The sequence below is a fragment of the Tursiops truncatus genome, chromosome 6 (assembly GCF_011762595.2).
Source record: "Tursiops truncatus isolate mTurTru1 chromosome 6, mTurTru1.mat.Y, whole genome shotgun sequence".
NCBI classification, from domain to species: Eukaryota; Metazoa; Chordata; class Mammalia; order Artiodactyla; family Delphinidae; genus Tursiops; species Tursiops truncatus.
Genome location: NC_047039.1, coordinates 60050893 through 60066102, shown reverse-complemented (window position 1 = coordinate 60066102; position 15210 = coordinate 60050893). Strand labels below are relative to the sequence as shown.

General features: G+C 37.5%; 1 protein-coding gene across 4 annotated transcripts in view; it reads left to right on the top strand.

Moving 5' to 3' along the window:
• CD274 (CD274 molecule) overlaps positions 1–13877 on the top strand; it is a 32495-nt gene extending 18618 nt beyond the window's left edge. For 2 of the 4 annotated variants that reach the window (XR_002176322.3, XR_002176321.3), the window contains exons 4-6: positions 5020–5304; positions 7339–8932; positions 10030–13877. Coding sequence is in view for 2 of the 4 variants with exons in the window: in XM_073806141.1 (XP_073662242.1) it covers positions 5020–5304; positions 7339–7446; positions 8873–8932; positions 10030–10052 (476 nt within the window). In the remaining 2 variants the exon portion in view is untranslated. The remainder of the gene's footprint in view (positions 1–5019; positions 5305–7338; positions 8933–10029) is intronic. The other 2 variants (XM_073806141.1, XM_073806142.1) reach the window with 2 other exon arrangements.
• The last annotated feature ends 1333 nt before the right edge of the window (positions 13878–15210 follow it).

Below are 15210 nucleotides of genomic sequence, written 5' to 3'. Positions count from 1 at the left end.
AATTATATAGGAATTAGGAGAAATGCATCTGTTTTATGGTACATTGCTGGGTCTCTAATTCTGGCTCAATTAATGCTACTGTTGTCAAAATGTCACTTGTCTTGTGAGGTAGATTTAATTTAATTGTATCTTACCATATGCTTCTCCATAACAGATATTCATGAAAGCAAGCTGATGGGATCCCAAGTTGGGATTTTTAACTTTTCTTCAGTCCATCAGCAAATATCAGGCATACTATGTTTCAAGGCATTAAAGAAATTATCAAGACTTAGCTCCATGAACAGCCAGCATTGCTGGATCTAGGGTAGGGAGGAAGAGCATAAGCCTGGCAGTCGGTTAGAAGGAAGTATAGAGTATATGTCTCTGCTTCCAGAAGAAGAGTCTCTCATCAGTCTTAGAGAGTATGCAGAGAGTGGAAAAGCTGTCCCTGTAGTGAAGAAGGGTGTTCTTCCAGGTTATCTGGGCTCTGTAATGTCCCTTGTGGATTTGTGATTTCCTTTGCTGTGGTTTGACACAATGGGAAATCTCTTGGCACTGATGGTTTTTCCAAGGAGGGGTCCTTGATGGAGCAAAGCAGATGACCAACCAGATTTGAGGATGTGATTTGTCTGACCATTTCATTTTGTACTATAAATTACTAATTTGGCATCCTAGTCCCACTCCATCTAGTTGTCATTTGCACATAGTGGTCTTGGAGGTCAAGTTGAGCTGCACTGAAAGCAAGTCAGCTACCAAGCTTCAATTGCACTGAGGCAGTGTCACCAAAGAAGTGTGGCCAGCTTGCATGAGCTTTACAACTCAGGGAAGTAGAACTCCTGAGTCACCTCCATATGCAAACGATTTCACAGTAACGCTGTCGGGCTTCGCTTCCCATCACTGCAAACATGTGGTAACACAGCTTCCCCATAGGGAGTTTACTCACCATGGGATTTTAAAGGTGAAGCATTTCAAAACTGAAATTTGAAAGAGTTTAGCTTTAGATTAACTCAATTATTATCCCTTTGGTGTTATTGCACCTTTCATGTTTGTTTAAATACCAGACTCTCAGGCATCTGACTTTCAGTTGAAAATGTTATTTTTCCTTAAACACTGAATCTAATAGCAGGGAAAATGAAGTGCCCATTTCTACTTTCAAGAACTTAAATGGGATGAGGCATTGAAAGAACAGAGTATGTATAGTTACCCTGATAAAGCCAATTTGTTCATATGGACCAAGGATTAACTGCTATCATTCTTCACCAACCCCATCTCTCCTCCAAATTCACCAATCAGCCCTGTTTAAGTTTTCCCTGTAGCATTAAATCCCCATCTAATATATCATGTAACATATCATATAAATGTACCTACATATTTTGTTTATTATCTCTCTCCTTCTTCTAGAATATATAGTCCACAAAGGCAGAGATTTCATCTATTTTATTTATTACTGTATCCCTAGGACTTGGCATATAAGAGTAGTAGGATGATAAGAACCCACAAAAATATATATGTTGAATGAATGAATGAATGGCATATTTCCTCAAATAGGATAAGCCTAAAAAATTTGAAACACGAACAGGTTTGGATACATGAAAATTTATTTCCAAGACTGTTCATCAGGAACTGTCAGTACTTTCTAAAGAATACCACATGAGTGCACTTTGCTAGTAGTAAGAAGAGGAAGAGCAGCTCTAGCAGTAAAAGCAGTAGTAATTAACACTTATATAGTACTTATGTGCCAGGGCCTATCCTAAGCACTTTGCCTATATTATCTCATTTAATCCTCAAGCGACTCTATGGAGTAGGAGCTTTATCATGTCTAAGATGCATGTTTTTCACATTTTACTATCTCTGAAATCTGAGTGTGTCTTTCAGTAGGTGACATCTTAAGAGTCAGTGATATGTGGTGGTATTCTTCTCATTTCATGGCTGAGCAAACTGAGGTCCAAAGAAATTAAGTAATTTGCCAAGTTCATTAAACTATTAAGTGATGAAGCCAGGTTCTAAACTCAAGCAATCTGTCTCTGAAGTCTGTGCCCTTAACAACCAGGTTTATTTCCTGTATTTGTACCTCCAAAGTGTGTATTGAGTTGTATTTTTTTTTTTTTTGCGGTACGCGGGCCTCTCACTGTTGTGGCCTCTCCCATTGCGGAGCACAGTCTCCGGACGCATAGGCTCAGCGGCCATGGCTCACGGGCCCAGCCGCTCCATGGCGTGTGGGATCTTCCCGGACTGGGGCACGAACCCGTGTCCCCTGCATTGGCAGGCGGACTCTCAACCACTGTGCCACCAGGGAAGCCCTGAGTTGTATATTGACTTCAAAACTACTGTTAGCTTTTCGTTGTCCGGATGTAATAGTTGCATTAGAACATGTGTACGCTAGATCTAGTAAACCAGGAGTCTGCAAATGTTTTCGATTACCTACCCCATTAGTAAAGCATGTTAAACTAATATATGTATGTGTGTGTTTATAAAGAATGTACTTGTGCTAATATATGTTACATCATCAGAAATTGACATTTTTTAAAGGCAAAAGTAATTGAATATCACCAATTTCATATGGTTCAACATAATACATTGCACATTCTATAAATGTACAAAAATAGAAATTTTAAAAATATGAAATGAAAATTTAATAAACAATATTTTCAGTCTTACTAATTATGATGCTTCACTATAGTTAGCTAATATTTCAAGGCATAATATATCTTAGGTGAAATTTCGCATTAACAAAAATGGATGGTCTTGACAATCTTAAGGTTTTTTTAACCAATGCCTTGTCAGATCCAATTAGGTACTTGTTGTTTTACTTCATAAAGTCATGGTAAGAAGTATCACTCTTGCCATTTCCTTTTGGTTTTTGCTTGATTTATTGGTAATATATCCAGTCCTCAGTTTCTTTGTGGGAAACCTTTTAATTAGTTGTTCATTTTGTAAGCAGGTTAGTTTAGTTAAAATTAGATGAGAGAGACTTCCCTAGTGGTCCACTGGCTAAGACTCTGCACTCTCAACGCAGGGGGCCCAGGTTTGATCCCTGGTCAGGGAACTAGATCCCGCATGCCACAACTAAGACCCGACACAGCTAAATAAATAAATATTTAAAAAGAAATTATATGAGAGAACCTGAATATCTGTAATAATCCCAAACAAGTCACTGTCCTCCCTTAGGTGTTATAAAACTCCCCTATTCCTTTAAGACAAAGTGAGGCCCAGTGTCAATCAGTAAATCTCATTAAGCTTAGATTATTTCTTAATTGTTTTGATAAAAATACATATAAGTGGAGGTTCTAATATTTTCTTATTAAGCCCAAATACATGTGCTCCACTTGAGAGACTAATAAAATGGGTATTTAATCAGTGAGTAGAATGAATCCGCTAATTTGTTGGGCCGTTAACGGTACAGTACATTTATACATATGCCCAGGCATGAAACAACATTCTTCTTTATTCTTATTCCATTAAAAATAATAATCAAAGGGTAAAAAAGCAAACATTTTACCCTTAAAGTTTACTATTCACTCTGATTTTAGGCTTGGAATTTTAATTGTCCAAAAATCAAGCTATGTGCTGTATGAATTAGAACCTGTTATGGTAATATTATTTCATGAGGTATAATCAGTGGATTCCTTTTTAAAAGAATGCTTAAATATAATAGATAAAGGTTGAGGATTCAAGTACTCATGAGAACCATTATTTATATGTTTTGAAATTGTAATTATGTTGATTTCCAATGTTTTCATTGAACATAATATCATTATTTCAGTTTTGTTTGATCCTGGCTGTATTGTATTAAATCTCTGTGAATATATCATATCACAAAGCCATTGTTGTGTCTTTAGTAAAGGAATGGAGAATTAAGGCTCTAGGTGGACCATTAGTGGTTACACTAAAATATTAGGAGTAAAATAAAAATTGTGCCAACAGAATAATAACATGTTAACATACTTATCATGAATAAACATGAAAAAGTTCTTAGGCATTGTAAATGCACTAAATAATCTACTAGAATATTTAGTACATCTACTAGAATATTTAGTACATTTAATCCTAAAAGGGTCCCAAACTTACGATCTAAAATTTAATCAAAGTTTCTTCCTTGAGTATAATTAAATGATTTATTAAAATAACCAGCATAAAAAGTTTAAAAAATAAGTATCATAATATGGTATTCTAGATGAGATCCTAGAACAGAAAAAGGACATTAGGGAAAACTAGTGAAATGGAACAAAGTATAAAGTTTAGTTAATAGTACTGTACTAATGTTGGTTCCTTAGTTAGGATGAAAGTACCATGGTAATGTAAGATGGTAACAATAGAGGAAACGGGAGAGGTATGTGGGCACTCTGTACTATCTTTGCAACTTTTCTGTATATCTAAAACTATTGTAAAATTTTTTAAAATGCATTTAAACTTTAAAAATTATCATGCAGGGAACACGTATCCACTTTTACAATGACGTTATACTATTTTCATACCTAATTTCTTATCATTTACCTAAAATTGGAAAAGTGAATGGCCCATCAAAATGAGATTTTCTGTTTATTAAATAAAGTCTAAGAAAACAGTACTGACCAGCTGGAGATGTTCATGTTTATAAAGACAGCTTTACATCAACAAAGAGATAATAAATTTAAGAATTTGACCCTTTGTAAAAACTGTAAAACTTTACTGCGAAACATATAAAGACTTGAGTAAATGGACAAACATATTTTATATTTAGATAGAAAGACTACTGGTTTAAAGATGACAATTCCCTTTTAATTAATCTATACATCTATTAATACTTTGAGCTCAATAAAAATAGCAATATGTTTTTTATAGCAAGGTAGTTGTTCCTTTAAGCCCAAACTTGGCCCAAGTATGAGTGGAAGAGTTGAGGCAGAACTACCAGGCATTCCCCACTGCTGAAACATCTGAAAATTAAGCTTATTTCTCTGAGAACAGCCTGGACTGGTATTCTTTCTAAGGTAGACAAGACCAAGCCACATGTCTAGTTCTGTGCTAAGTGAAAGCCATGCCTTCTTTTTGCTCATGACCTAGCTTCATACCGCAAAATCAACCAAACAATTTCTGTGGATCCAGTCACCTCTGAACATGAACTAATGTGTCAGGCTGAGGGTTACCCTGAGGCTGAAGTCATCTGGACAAGCAGTGACCACCGAGTCCTGAGTGGCAAAACCACCATTACCAGTTCCAAGAGGGAGGAGAAGCTTTTCAATGTGACCAGCACACTAAGAATCAACACAACAGCTAACGAGATTTTCTACTGCATTTTTCGGAGATTAGGTCATGAGGAAAACAGTACAGCTGAATTGGTCATCCCAGGTAATATTATGAATGTCTCAATTAAAATGTGCCTAGTACTGTCCCTTGGTACCTAGCCTGATGCCTGCTCATTGTAAGCTTTCATTGTTTGTTGAATGAATGAATAACACTGTATTTACAAAATGCATCCTACTTCCTCACCTCCATTCGTCCAAGTCATATTGCAACTTAATAAACATTCAGCAAATATTTATTGAATATGTGGTACGTGCCAGGCATTGGGGACTCAGTTAACACTCTCCAGGAAGTAGATAATAAAACAGGCAATCTCATTTTATGTAGGACATGCTCTTGTGGCTGGGGGATCTAGGGCAGCACCTGAGAGGAAGACTCAACTCAGACCAAGTTTCAGGAATCCAAATCTGAGCACATCAGAGCTGTTTCCTTCTTTCCAGGGTTTCTGTGGCAGGAAGCAAATGGAATGTACTTTCCTATCTTATTCCAAACGGGAGAGATCCTTCCTCCCCATCTGCCTCCTCCAAGGTAGTCTGCTTAGTGCGTAAGATATAAGGCTGTGTGTCCCTGGGCAAGCAACTTGACTTCTGTGTGTTTCACTTTTCTTATATAGTTATAACCTATTGGGCAATACCATCATAGGAATACATGAGCTACGGTGTATGAAAATAATTTGAGACTCTTGTTTGCGCAGAATCAACTATTTTATTTTTATCTCACTCTCCTATAGAAGTGGGTAAGGCAGGATACAGTCTAGTGAGAGGCTCAGACCTTTAGAGAAGGCGAGCTTGAGAGCATGATGTTAATATTGGTTTGGCCAAAAAGTTCGTTCGGTTAGTGAATCCGTTGTTCAATGAAGTTCTTCGTGAAAATGAAAAATGTGTCTTTTATTTTTACTTAAAAGCGAGTGAACTTTTTGGCCAACCCAATATAAACCCAGAGGTTTATATTGTCTGCTTCTCAGAGGCACTTCTCACCACTCTCTCCCCCACTAGATGTTGAAAGTAAAGCTTAGGTACTTCAGAGAAAACAAATAAAAAATTGAATAGAAAAGGTAAACAATAGGAAAAAAGAATCCAGGGTGGTCCTATGAACAAAAAGAACAAAAGAAGTTTAGAAAATTAAAGAGATGCTCTTACTGGGGTGTGAATCACTTTGGTAGGAGCTGCATTAGTATAATAGGTTCCTGTCATTTAAAAGCTATTTTATGATAACTTACTTGTGGGAAGACCTAGGGTTAACTCACCTAACTGCTCAGAATCTGTTTCCTCATCTGTAACCTGGGGATTTAAAAAATAAAAAATGGCACACCTAATTCATAAAGTTATTAACAGGCTCTGTAAACTGCAAGCTACTAGAGAAAAGCTGACTACAGCTTTAAAGCTTGAACTAGGTAGTCATGGATCATGGCTAATGGTGGGAGGTGGGAGTTAGCAGTCTCTGAGCATCATGTGCCATAAGACCCCTTTTCTTCCTGCATGGGACTGGAGACAGGTTGGTGAGAGGTGCCAATGATTAGATGTCCCAAGATGTTCAAACTGTGGAGAAAGAAAAGATAGCAAACAATGGTCCCAATCATGGCCACAGATATGGGGAAGCAGGAGCTCTTTGACAATGCCAGTTGGCCTTCATGTTCCATCTTTGCCATGTGCAGTAGGCTGCTACCTTTTATATTAAGGAATGCAGGAAGTGAAATAATCAAGGCTACCATATAATATTGAGTTGCCACTCCCTGTGAAAAGCACTTTATAAACATTAGCCTCACAAAAATTTCATTAGCATTTCCATTTTTTAGGCTGGTTAAAGGACTTACTGGAGATCTCAAAACTAGTGAGTGACAGCAGAACTTAACCCCAGGTTCATCTTTCCAAAACTTGGGCTGCTTCCACTTTTCCATGCTGCTCCCATTTTCATATCTGAGGTATCTCACCATTCCAGCCACTCACTGGAAAGGAACTTATGGTATTTAAGAAAATTACCCTCATACTATCCTAAATTAAGCTTCAAAGATGATTATTCTCTTGCCCTTCCAAAGAAGATTTTATCTTTAGTTTCTTTTTATTTTGTTTTGTTTTTCAGAACCATATCCAGATCCAGCAAAAAAGAGGACTCACTTGGTGATTCTGGGAGCTCTCCTGTTGTTCCTTAGTGTAACCCTGACAATCATCTTCTATCTAAAAAGAGATGGTATTTCCTTTATTGTAATAGTCTCCATTGGGGTTGAGGAGAAGTGTATGAGAGTGCTACTGTTGTCACAATGGCACTTAGTGGGCAGAGCCAGGGATGCTAAATCTCCTGTAATCTGCAGAACAGTCCCATGTAACAGGGAGCTTTTCTACCCAAAATGCTAGAGGTGCCCCCAGCAGGAAACAGTGATTTATCAAATGGTTTCCTATTAGCTTTCCCTTCCAGGGCCAACTTTCAGTTATGCAAAGTAGGTTTTTAGTTACTGTTCTGCAGTATCACTTTCATTGAAGGGCGGCAGTGAACACTTGTAGTAACCTTTCCAAGGGGGTGAGAATTGGATCATGGCTGCAAGCAAACCTGACTTGCCTCTGCAAGGTAGCACAAAGACACTCCACTGTTTGATAGCAATTATAGTGAAGCTGTACAGGATTGCTGGGTGAAGATCGTGAGAGAAAGGTTGTGTATGGAGGTTGAAGAAGACCAAGTGTTAAACAATTTCTTTCCGTCATGCAAATAACCACAGACTTACAGAAGAGAAAAAGCTAAATGCCTGTTGGTTTCAGTTCAATTTGTCAAGCATTAGTTGCACTGTTATATTGAGCTGGTTTCTGGGACCTTTAAATAATAAAAATAGTTCTTTATGGAGAGCAGTGATACTTTTACCATAGAGTAGTTTGCAAGATTTCTGGCTGAGGGTGTTATATAGATTTTAAAATAATTTTAATGTGTGCATTTCTCTATTTACCCAAGGGGGCAATTAAAATTCAGGGAAACGTGGCTATTCAAATAATTTCCTTTCATTTTAAGATGATTCAGAGCGAACATTTCCCCAGTACTTTGAGAAGTACACCAAAGGATCTGATGATGATCTGTGTATAGAGTTATCTGATGACAAATAGGGAAGTGGAAAATGGAAGGGAATTCCAATAGTCGTTGAGAAATTCCCTACAACCCCTTAAGAGGTGGGTGGATCTGGGAAAGTGGTGTAATTGAGGGAGTGGAGGTCAGCTTCTTCTAATGAACAAGTACTTAACAGAACTGAGACAGCCAGAGTATAAGGATCAAGTTTCAGTGATAGGAAGACCTGAGATGGCTTTGATTTGTCCAAGGAAGTGGCTGTGGCCAACTTGCATTTCCATGTGAAATAGACTAGATAACCAGCGTATAATAAAGTATCTCAGAATATGGTACATCTCTGGGGGAAGAATGGAAAATATAAGTATATACTCCTGAATAAAATCTAGAAAATTTTGAATTAATTAAACTGTTGAATTAACCTCAGGGGTTGGGACTCCTGGAATATGGAAGTCTACCAGATTTCCTAAGGGATTAAAAATGTTTCATAGGAACCTGGGATTTAAACTTGAGTCACTGTGTGGGATGTAGAGTTGTGTTATATGGAAATAAAAATAATTTTTTTTTCAAGTGGAAGTGATGGATATGGAAAAATGTGGCACCCGAGATATGAACTCAAAGCAGCAAAATGGTAAGAATATTAGCAGGGATCGGAAGTTGAAGGAAAAGTAAACAAAAAGTTAAAGAACAAGGAGAAGGCTATCAGCCATAATCTCCCCTCATTTTACAGAATGCTGACTGTTGGAACTGCCAGCTCCTCTTTGCCTCACAACTCTGATATAAGAACTATTCCCACAGTCTGAGATTTAGGGATGGCAAAGGAGAGTAGAGGGATGGCTCTTTACGGAGGTGGGGGAAGGAGGCAGCTTCTCTCTGTTAGGTTTCTATTGCTCTGCATCCTAACATCTCCCTGCAACAGGGGACCGAAGTGATTTATGTGGATGGGTGATAGATAGATGGATGGATGGATGGATAGATAGATAGATAGATAGATAGATAGATAGATAGATAAAACGTGTATCAGGCACTGTGTGTACTGCTTCATGTGCAGTACTTCAATCTCCTCCCTCCACAAAATCAAAGAGAATTTATTTATTTATTATCCTAGGATAATACTAGGATTATTCCCATTTTATAGTAGAGAAAACAGAGCGTCAAGAAGATAATATAAATTACCCAAGAACACAAATCTGGCAAAAATAAGGCGTTGGGGCCCACTAGCCTGACTATAGAACCTTACTCTTAACCTGTTCACTTAAATCCATTCCACAACAAATGTCTACATTTGTAGAAGTCCACAAAGACCTCACCCAGATGATTGAACTAAGAGGAAAGTTATATTTAGGTTTCTAATTCTTATTAATGTAATTAGAAACCACACTTCACAATGAGCCCAAGTTTAAAGTAGTCTAATTACCTTGGACAAGCTCAGGCATGTTTCGTTATATAGTCCATAGCACTCATTTGTGTTGTAAAGCTAATTAATGAGTGTTGTTTGGAGCATCCTAGGGTGACAAACCATCCCAGTTTGCCCAGGACTAAGGGTTTTCTCAGAACATGGGTCTTTCAGTTTCACAACCAGGACAGTTCCTGGCAAACCAGGATGGTTGGTTACACTTTATCATGTAAGGGGAATTGGACATAAATATAATATGCTTCTTTCTCTTATTGCAAGTTTATTATATCATCTAGCAAATATAACTTATGTTTCTCATTTTCACTCTCCAGATACACAATTTGAGGAGACGTAATCCGACGTTGAAACTTCTGATCTTAAAGCAGGGATTCTCAGCCTGTGGTTTGAGTTCGTCAGGGCTAGGCATGACCAGAGGCATGCAATGGGCCAGTGGGCTGCAGATGATGTAGAACTTAAAAGGCCCAAGCTCTGAAAATGGAAGCTGGGAAAGAAGAAGAGAACAAAGGACGAAGGAGTAAAAAAGGTAGCCTTAGCCTGGAAGGAAACCTTGGTACTTCAAAATGACTGGGAGACTCATCAATGCATATGAAAAGGAGAAAGGACACTTCTGAATGATAAATCTCCATGCAAATTATCCATCACTCATCCTAGGAAAACAGGTTGAGATTCCCTGATTTAATGATCAGTTCCTGCAGAAGTGCCCTTTGCCTTCACTCAGTGTTGATTTGTCTTCTGGGTAATTGAGAGTCCCAGTGTTGCAACAGTACTTAAGTATGAGTTATTTTTATTTATTTTAAGTCTGTGGGGTCTTGTCATGTGAGTGTGGTTGTGAGTGATTTCTTTTGAAGATATGCTGTATTAGAAGTTAAAATTATGTCACCAGACCAAACTTACTGCTTGATGACTTGTGTGTGTCCAGCAAAATATAGTATTTGTAAGTTGCTTGATATCCTCTATAACTATCAGTACATAGGAACCATAGAGAACAAACCATTGGTTTGTATAGGATATTACCTTATTTAACCCATTGATACTTTGACTGACTTGGATAATCTTATTCTCAGACCTCAAAGTAAGATACATTACCAAAATATGTTACGTTTAAGTATCAGCTTTACAACTATGTGTACACATAATCTCATTTCATTCCTGTAGCAGCTGTGTTGTAGCAAGCACTATTCTACCCATTTCACAGCTGAGGGAGCAAAGATAAAATAACGTGCCCAAGACAATAAACAGCAGACCTCAGATATCCGAGACTGTCACCCACTGTCCTTTTATTTCTTTCTTTTAATTAAGGTGTAGTTGATTTACAATGTTGTGCCGATCTTTGCTGTACAGCAAAGTAACTCAGTTATACACATATACACATTCTTTTTAATATTTTTTTAATTAAAAAATTTTTTTACCCACTGTCCTTTTAGAATACAATTTACAGCTCTGTTTTACTTTAAGAAATTCATTCATTCAGTGAACATTTAGGAAGCGCCCTACCATGTTAATCACTGTGCCAGGCAGAGTATACAGATGTGAGCAAGATAAAGCACTTCCCCTCGAGGAGCTCATAGTATCATGGGGACAGCAGTAAGAAAATGTATTGCTACAACATGGTGCATTATCATAGTATACGGTGTTCGAGGAGAATGCTTGTATGAGGAGGAAAGTCTAGAAATGCTGCCGAAGGAGGGGACACTCTGGGTAGCCAGCCAGTGTGTTCCTGGACAGTTGAAAATACTTAAACATTTTAATAATCAAAGCAATTTTAGTTTATGAGATGTCAGATTTTTTAAAACTGTGGAAAACAGTTCTTGAATTCCTTTTCTATGACTATATTTACCCCTGATTTGTTTGCCTTTGCCATGCAATTTGATGTTTATTTATATAGTGCCTAGTATTGTCTAGCAGTTTTCTTTTTTATTTAAATGCAATTGAATTTTGAATTCATACTTTTTTATGATTCAAAATTCAAAAAGTGCAGTAGGAGACATTAAAAAGTCTCTATTCCATCCTCCTACTCATCTAGTTTCCCTTTCCAGAAGCAACAACACTTGTCTTTTGTTTATTTGTCTTCTAAAGATATTCTATGAACATATGTGGAAATGTTTGTAAAATGTGTATATATTTTTAGTTTTTGCTCTTTTTCACATAAGTAGTAATGCATTATGCGTCTTCTGTGCCCTTTGCTATTTTTATTTAATATACTATTTCTTATGTAGTAGACAGAACAAATTTGAAGTTCCCAGTGGCTGGGTACTATGTCTTGTTTGTTCTAGGTCATCTTTTCCATAGTCTCTTAGTATCTTTCATATGATGTAGTACATACTAAAGAGTTACTACATCTACATTTAGACAACCAGCATTTGTCGAGTACTTGCTCTATGACTGTGTTTGGATTTGGTTTATTTTGTGTTTCTCAAAGAGAGAATGTGTTTCTCAAAATGGATTTTCCAGGGTACATGGGGTCAACCTGGCTCTAAAGGATGACTTTATTGCTAAGTCTGTATGACAGAATCATGTCTGGAACTTGTTTTTTTTCTGTTTTCTCTTGAGTATAAACTTGAATTCGGGGCTTCCCTGGTGGCGCAGTGGTTGAGAGTCCGCCTGCCGATGCAGGGGACGCGGGTTCATGCCCCGGTCCGGGAAGATCCCACATGCTGCGGAGCGGCTGGGCCCGTGAGCCATGGCCGCTGAGCCTGTGCGTCCAGAGCCTATGCTCCACAACGGGAGAGGCCACAACAGTGAGAGGCCTGCGTACTGCAAAAAAAAAAAAAAAGAAACTTGAATTCAATGTTGCACTTGCAAAATTACATGTTCTTTTTGGAAATTCCAGTCAAGTACCTTGACCCTAGACCTTCATCTGTGCCAGAAAAGGCCTGTGATGCCTGTGAGCTGTGCCTGAACCCTTGAGTCCCACCAGTTCTCACCACTACACAGACCTCCTAATACATTGCTTTCCAAAAGTTCAGATGCCCTCTCAGGAGGTCCCAGAGTATTTCTTCCCTCTTGGCCATTTACCTGGATCACTGACAAGGAAGACCGTCTTTGCTTTGCCACATGTCAAGGCTGAAGAAACAGAATCTCCAATAGAACTTTTCCTGTTATCTTTTTGTACATGTTCATTTGCACAATATCCCTTGTTTGAGTGACAGTATCCTTTGTTTGAGTGACAGTATCCTTTGTTTGTGTGAAGTACAAGTGAGGATTCTGGTTCAGCAAGACGTAAAGTCTATTTACTCCATTCCTAAATCTTAATGCCTTCTTGTGGTATGGGATTTGTAAGGCACTTTATCCCTTTGTCTTGTGTTTCATTGTAAATGATACAGGCAGAGATGATATCTAGTTCTGCAGTGGATTGTCACTGTTTACACCTGCATTAATTTAATAAAATATTCTTATTTATTTTGTTCTTCAGTGCACCCACATATCTATTTTCTTGTTTTCTATATGTTTTATAAGACCATTCCCAGTTCAACATCCCGATGGAGACAGTTACTTGTAACATCTTCAGCTACCTTCCTAGTTCTTTTTTTCATAGCTTCTATGTTTACACAGCATACTCTTGCATCCTGTGTGATGAAAAAATATCAAAAGAATTTTTTAAAGAATGCATTGAAAATTTTCATCCTTTCTCACTTGATAGCTTCCTTTAGGACAATACCAAGAAAAGAGTCAAAATTGTGTTGTCCAAGTTGAAGATCTGAGGGAAGGGAGATGGGAGAGGAGTGGTCTTCAAGAGAACTATAGGGAAATGAAGGGGCTTTCCTTTACGAGAGTACTCTTCTCAGATCAGTAGATATGGATATGCAAGCCCATGCATACGAAGCTGGATGTATTTCAATCATGCGGTTCTGAAAAGGAAGTGAGAAACCTAGATTGAAGTCAAGTTGAGGATTAAGGCCTGGTTCAGGGTGGGACAGTAAGAAGATTTAATGTCAACTAATTTAATTACTTAGTCATCAGGCTTACTTTAAAGAGACTTTTGATCATTTCTCTAAACCAGACACTCTCAAAAGATAATGATGACTATTTCTAAGAATATGTCAGATTCTAGATGGTTCTAAAGAAAGAGTATCAGTATCTTTGTAGAAATGATGATGATATAATGTTTATGCCACTGCTGGGCAATGAAAGCAATAAAAATGCATGGTTGGCATCAGTATATTTCACCTTTCTGATCAATCTTCCTGGCTGGCTTTGGTGGTCATGGTTCTGGATGGACTTTTGTGACACTGGAAGGGTCCATACTGTAGGAAAGTTAGCTTGAAAATGTACCATAAGCTGTCATTAAGCTTTTACTCCAATCCCTTTTACAAGCATGTGACTATCTGCCATAAGTGGACCAAATATATTTTTATCTAAATATTTTAGAAAATTATAGATTATTACTATTTTAAAACTTAGAATTCAAAATTAGCTTTTTCACTGTAGATATCCCTGACCAAATTTGTGAAGGTAGATACATGCCATTTTTGTACTTTTTTCCTACTCCAGGCCCACAAAGTTTCAAGGGAATTAATACTACAAATCAAATTACCCCTATATAATTTAAATATTTCCAGAATTATTTATATTTTAAAAGAGGTTAAAGTTTGACTAAACTGAAGCAATTGTTAGTGGTGGGGTTTTATCATTAATAATTATAATAATTACCATTTATTGAGCATGTACTCTATGTCAGGCACTGGGATTACACATATTATCTCATTTAATGTCATGGGCTGGTGATAAAGTGTACCAAAAAAGTGCATCATATTTACCTGGAGAGCTACCAAATCCAGAAAGTTAACGAAAACCGGAGCATTAAAAAGGCGAAAATAAGTAATTGCATAATTACAGTGATATTATGGGAAGCTTTTATTTATTTATTTATTTGTTTGCACCAGGTCTTAGTTGCGGCAGGCAGGCTCTTTAGTTGCAGCTTGTGGGCTCCTTAGTTGTGGCACATGGATCTCCTTAGTTGCGGCTCCAGAGCTCCTCAGTTGTGGCATGAATGTGGGATCTAGTTCCCTGACCAGGGATTGAACCCGGGCCCCCTGCACTGGGAGCGTGAAGTCTTATCCACTGTGCCACCAGGGAAGTCCCAGGAAGGTTTTTTTTTTTTAAATAGAGTTTTTATTATAATTCTTGCTGATTATTTACTTAAATATTTTCCCTCAACAGAAAAATATAAAATGGCCATTTAAATGTTATATATATAAGACTATGACATTAATTTTGAATGGAGAGTAAGTTGTGGAACATTGGCTAAGATATACACTTCTCAGTTTCTTATTGTTGTGAAGCTATCGTATTTTGACTCCATTTTCTACCAATTTATGATCTGCCTGCAGATATTATAGTATAAAGATGCAACTTGGGGGGCAGGAGTTCTGAATATGCATTTCCATTCAAGGAAATATTATCAGTAAACAGATCCCCAACCTCCCCCTTCCAGTCAATGTGACCTCTCTAGGAGATCTCTTTTTGTAGAAAATGAAAGTGGCTAATACAAT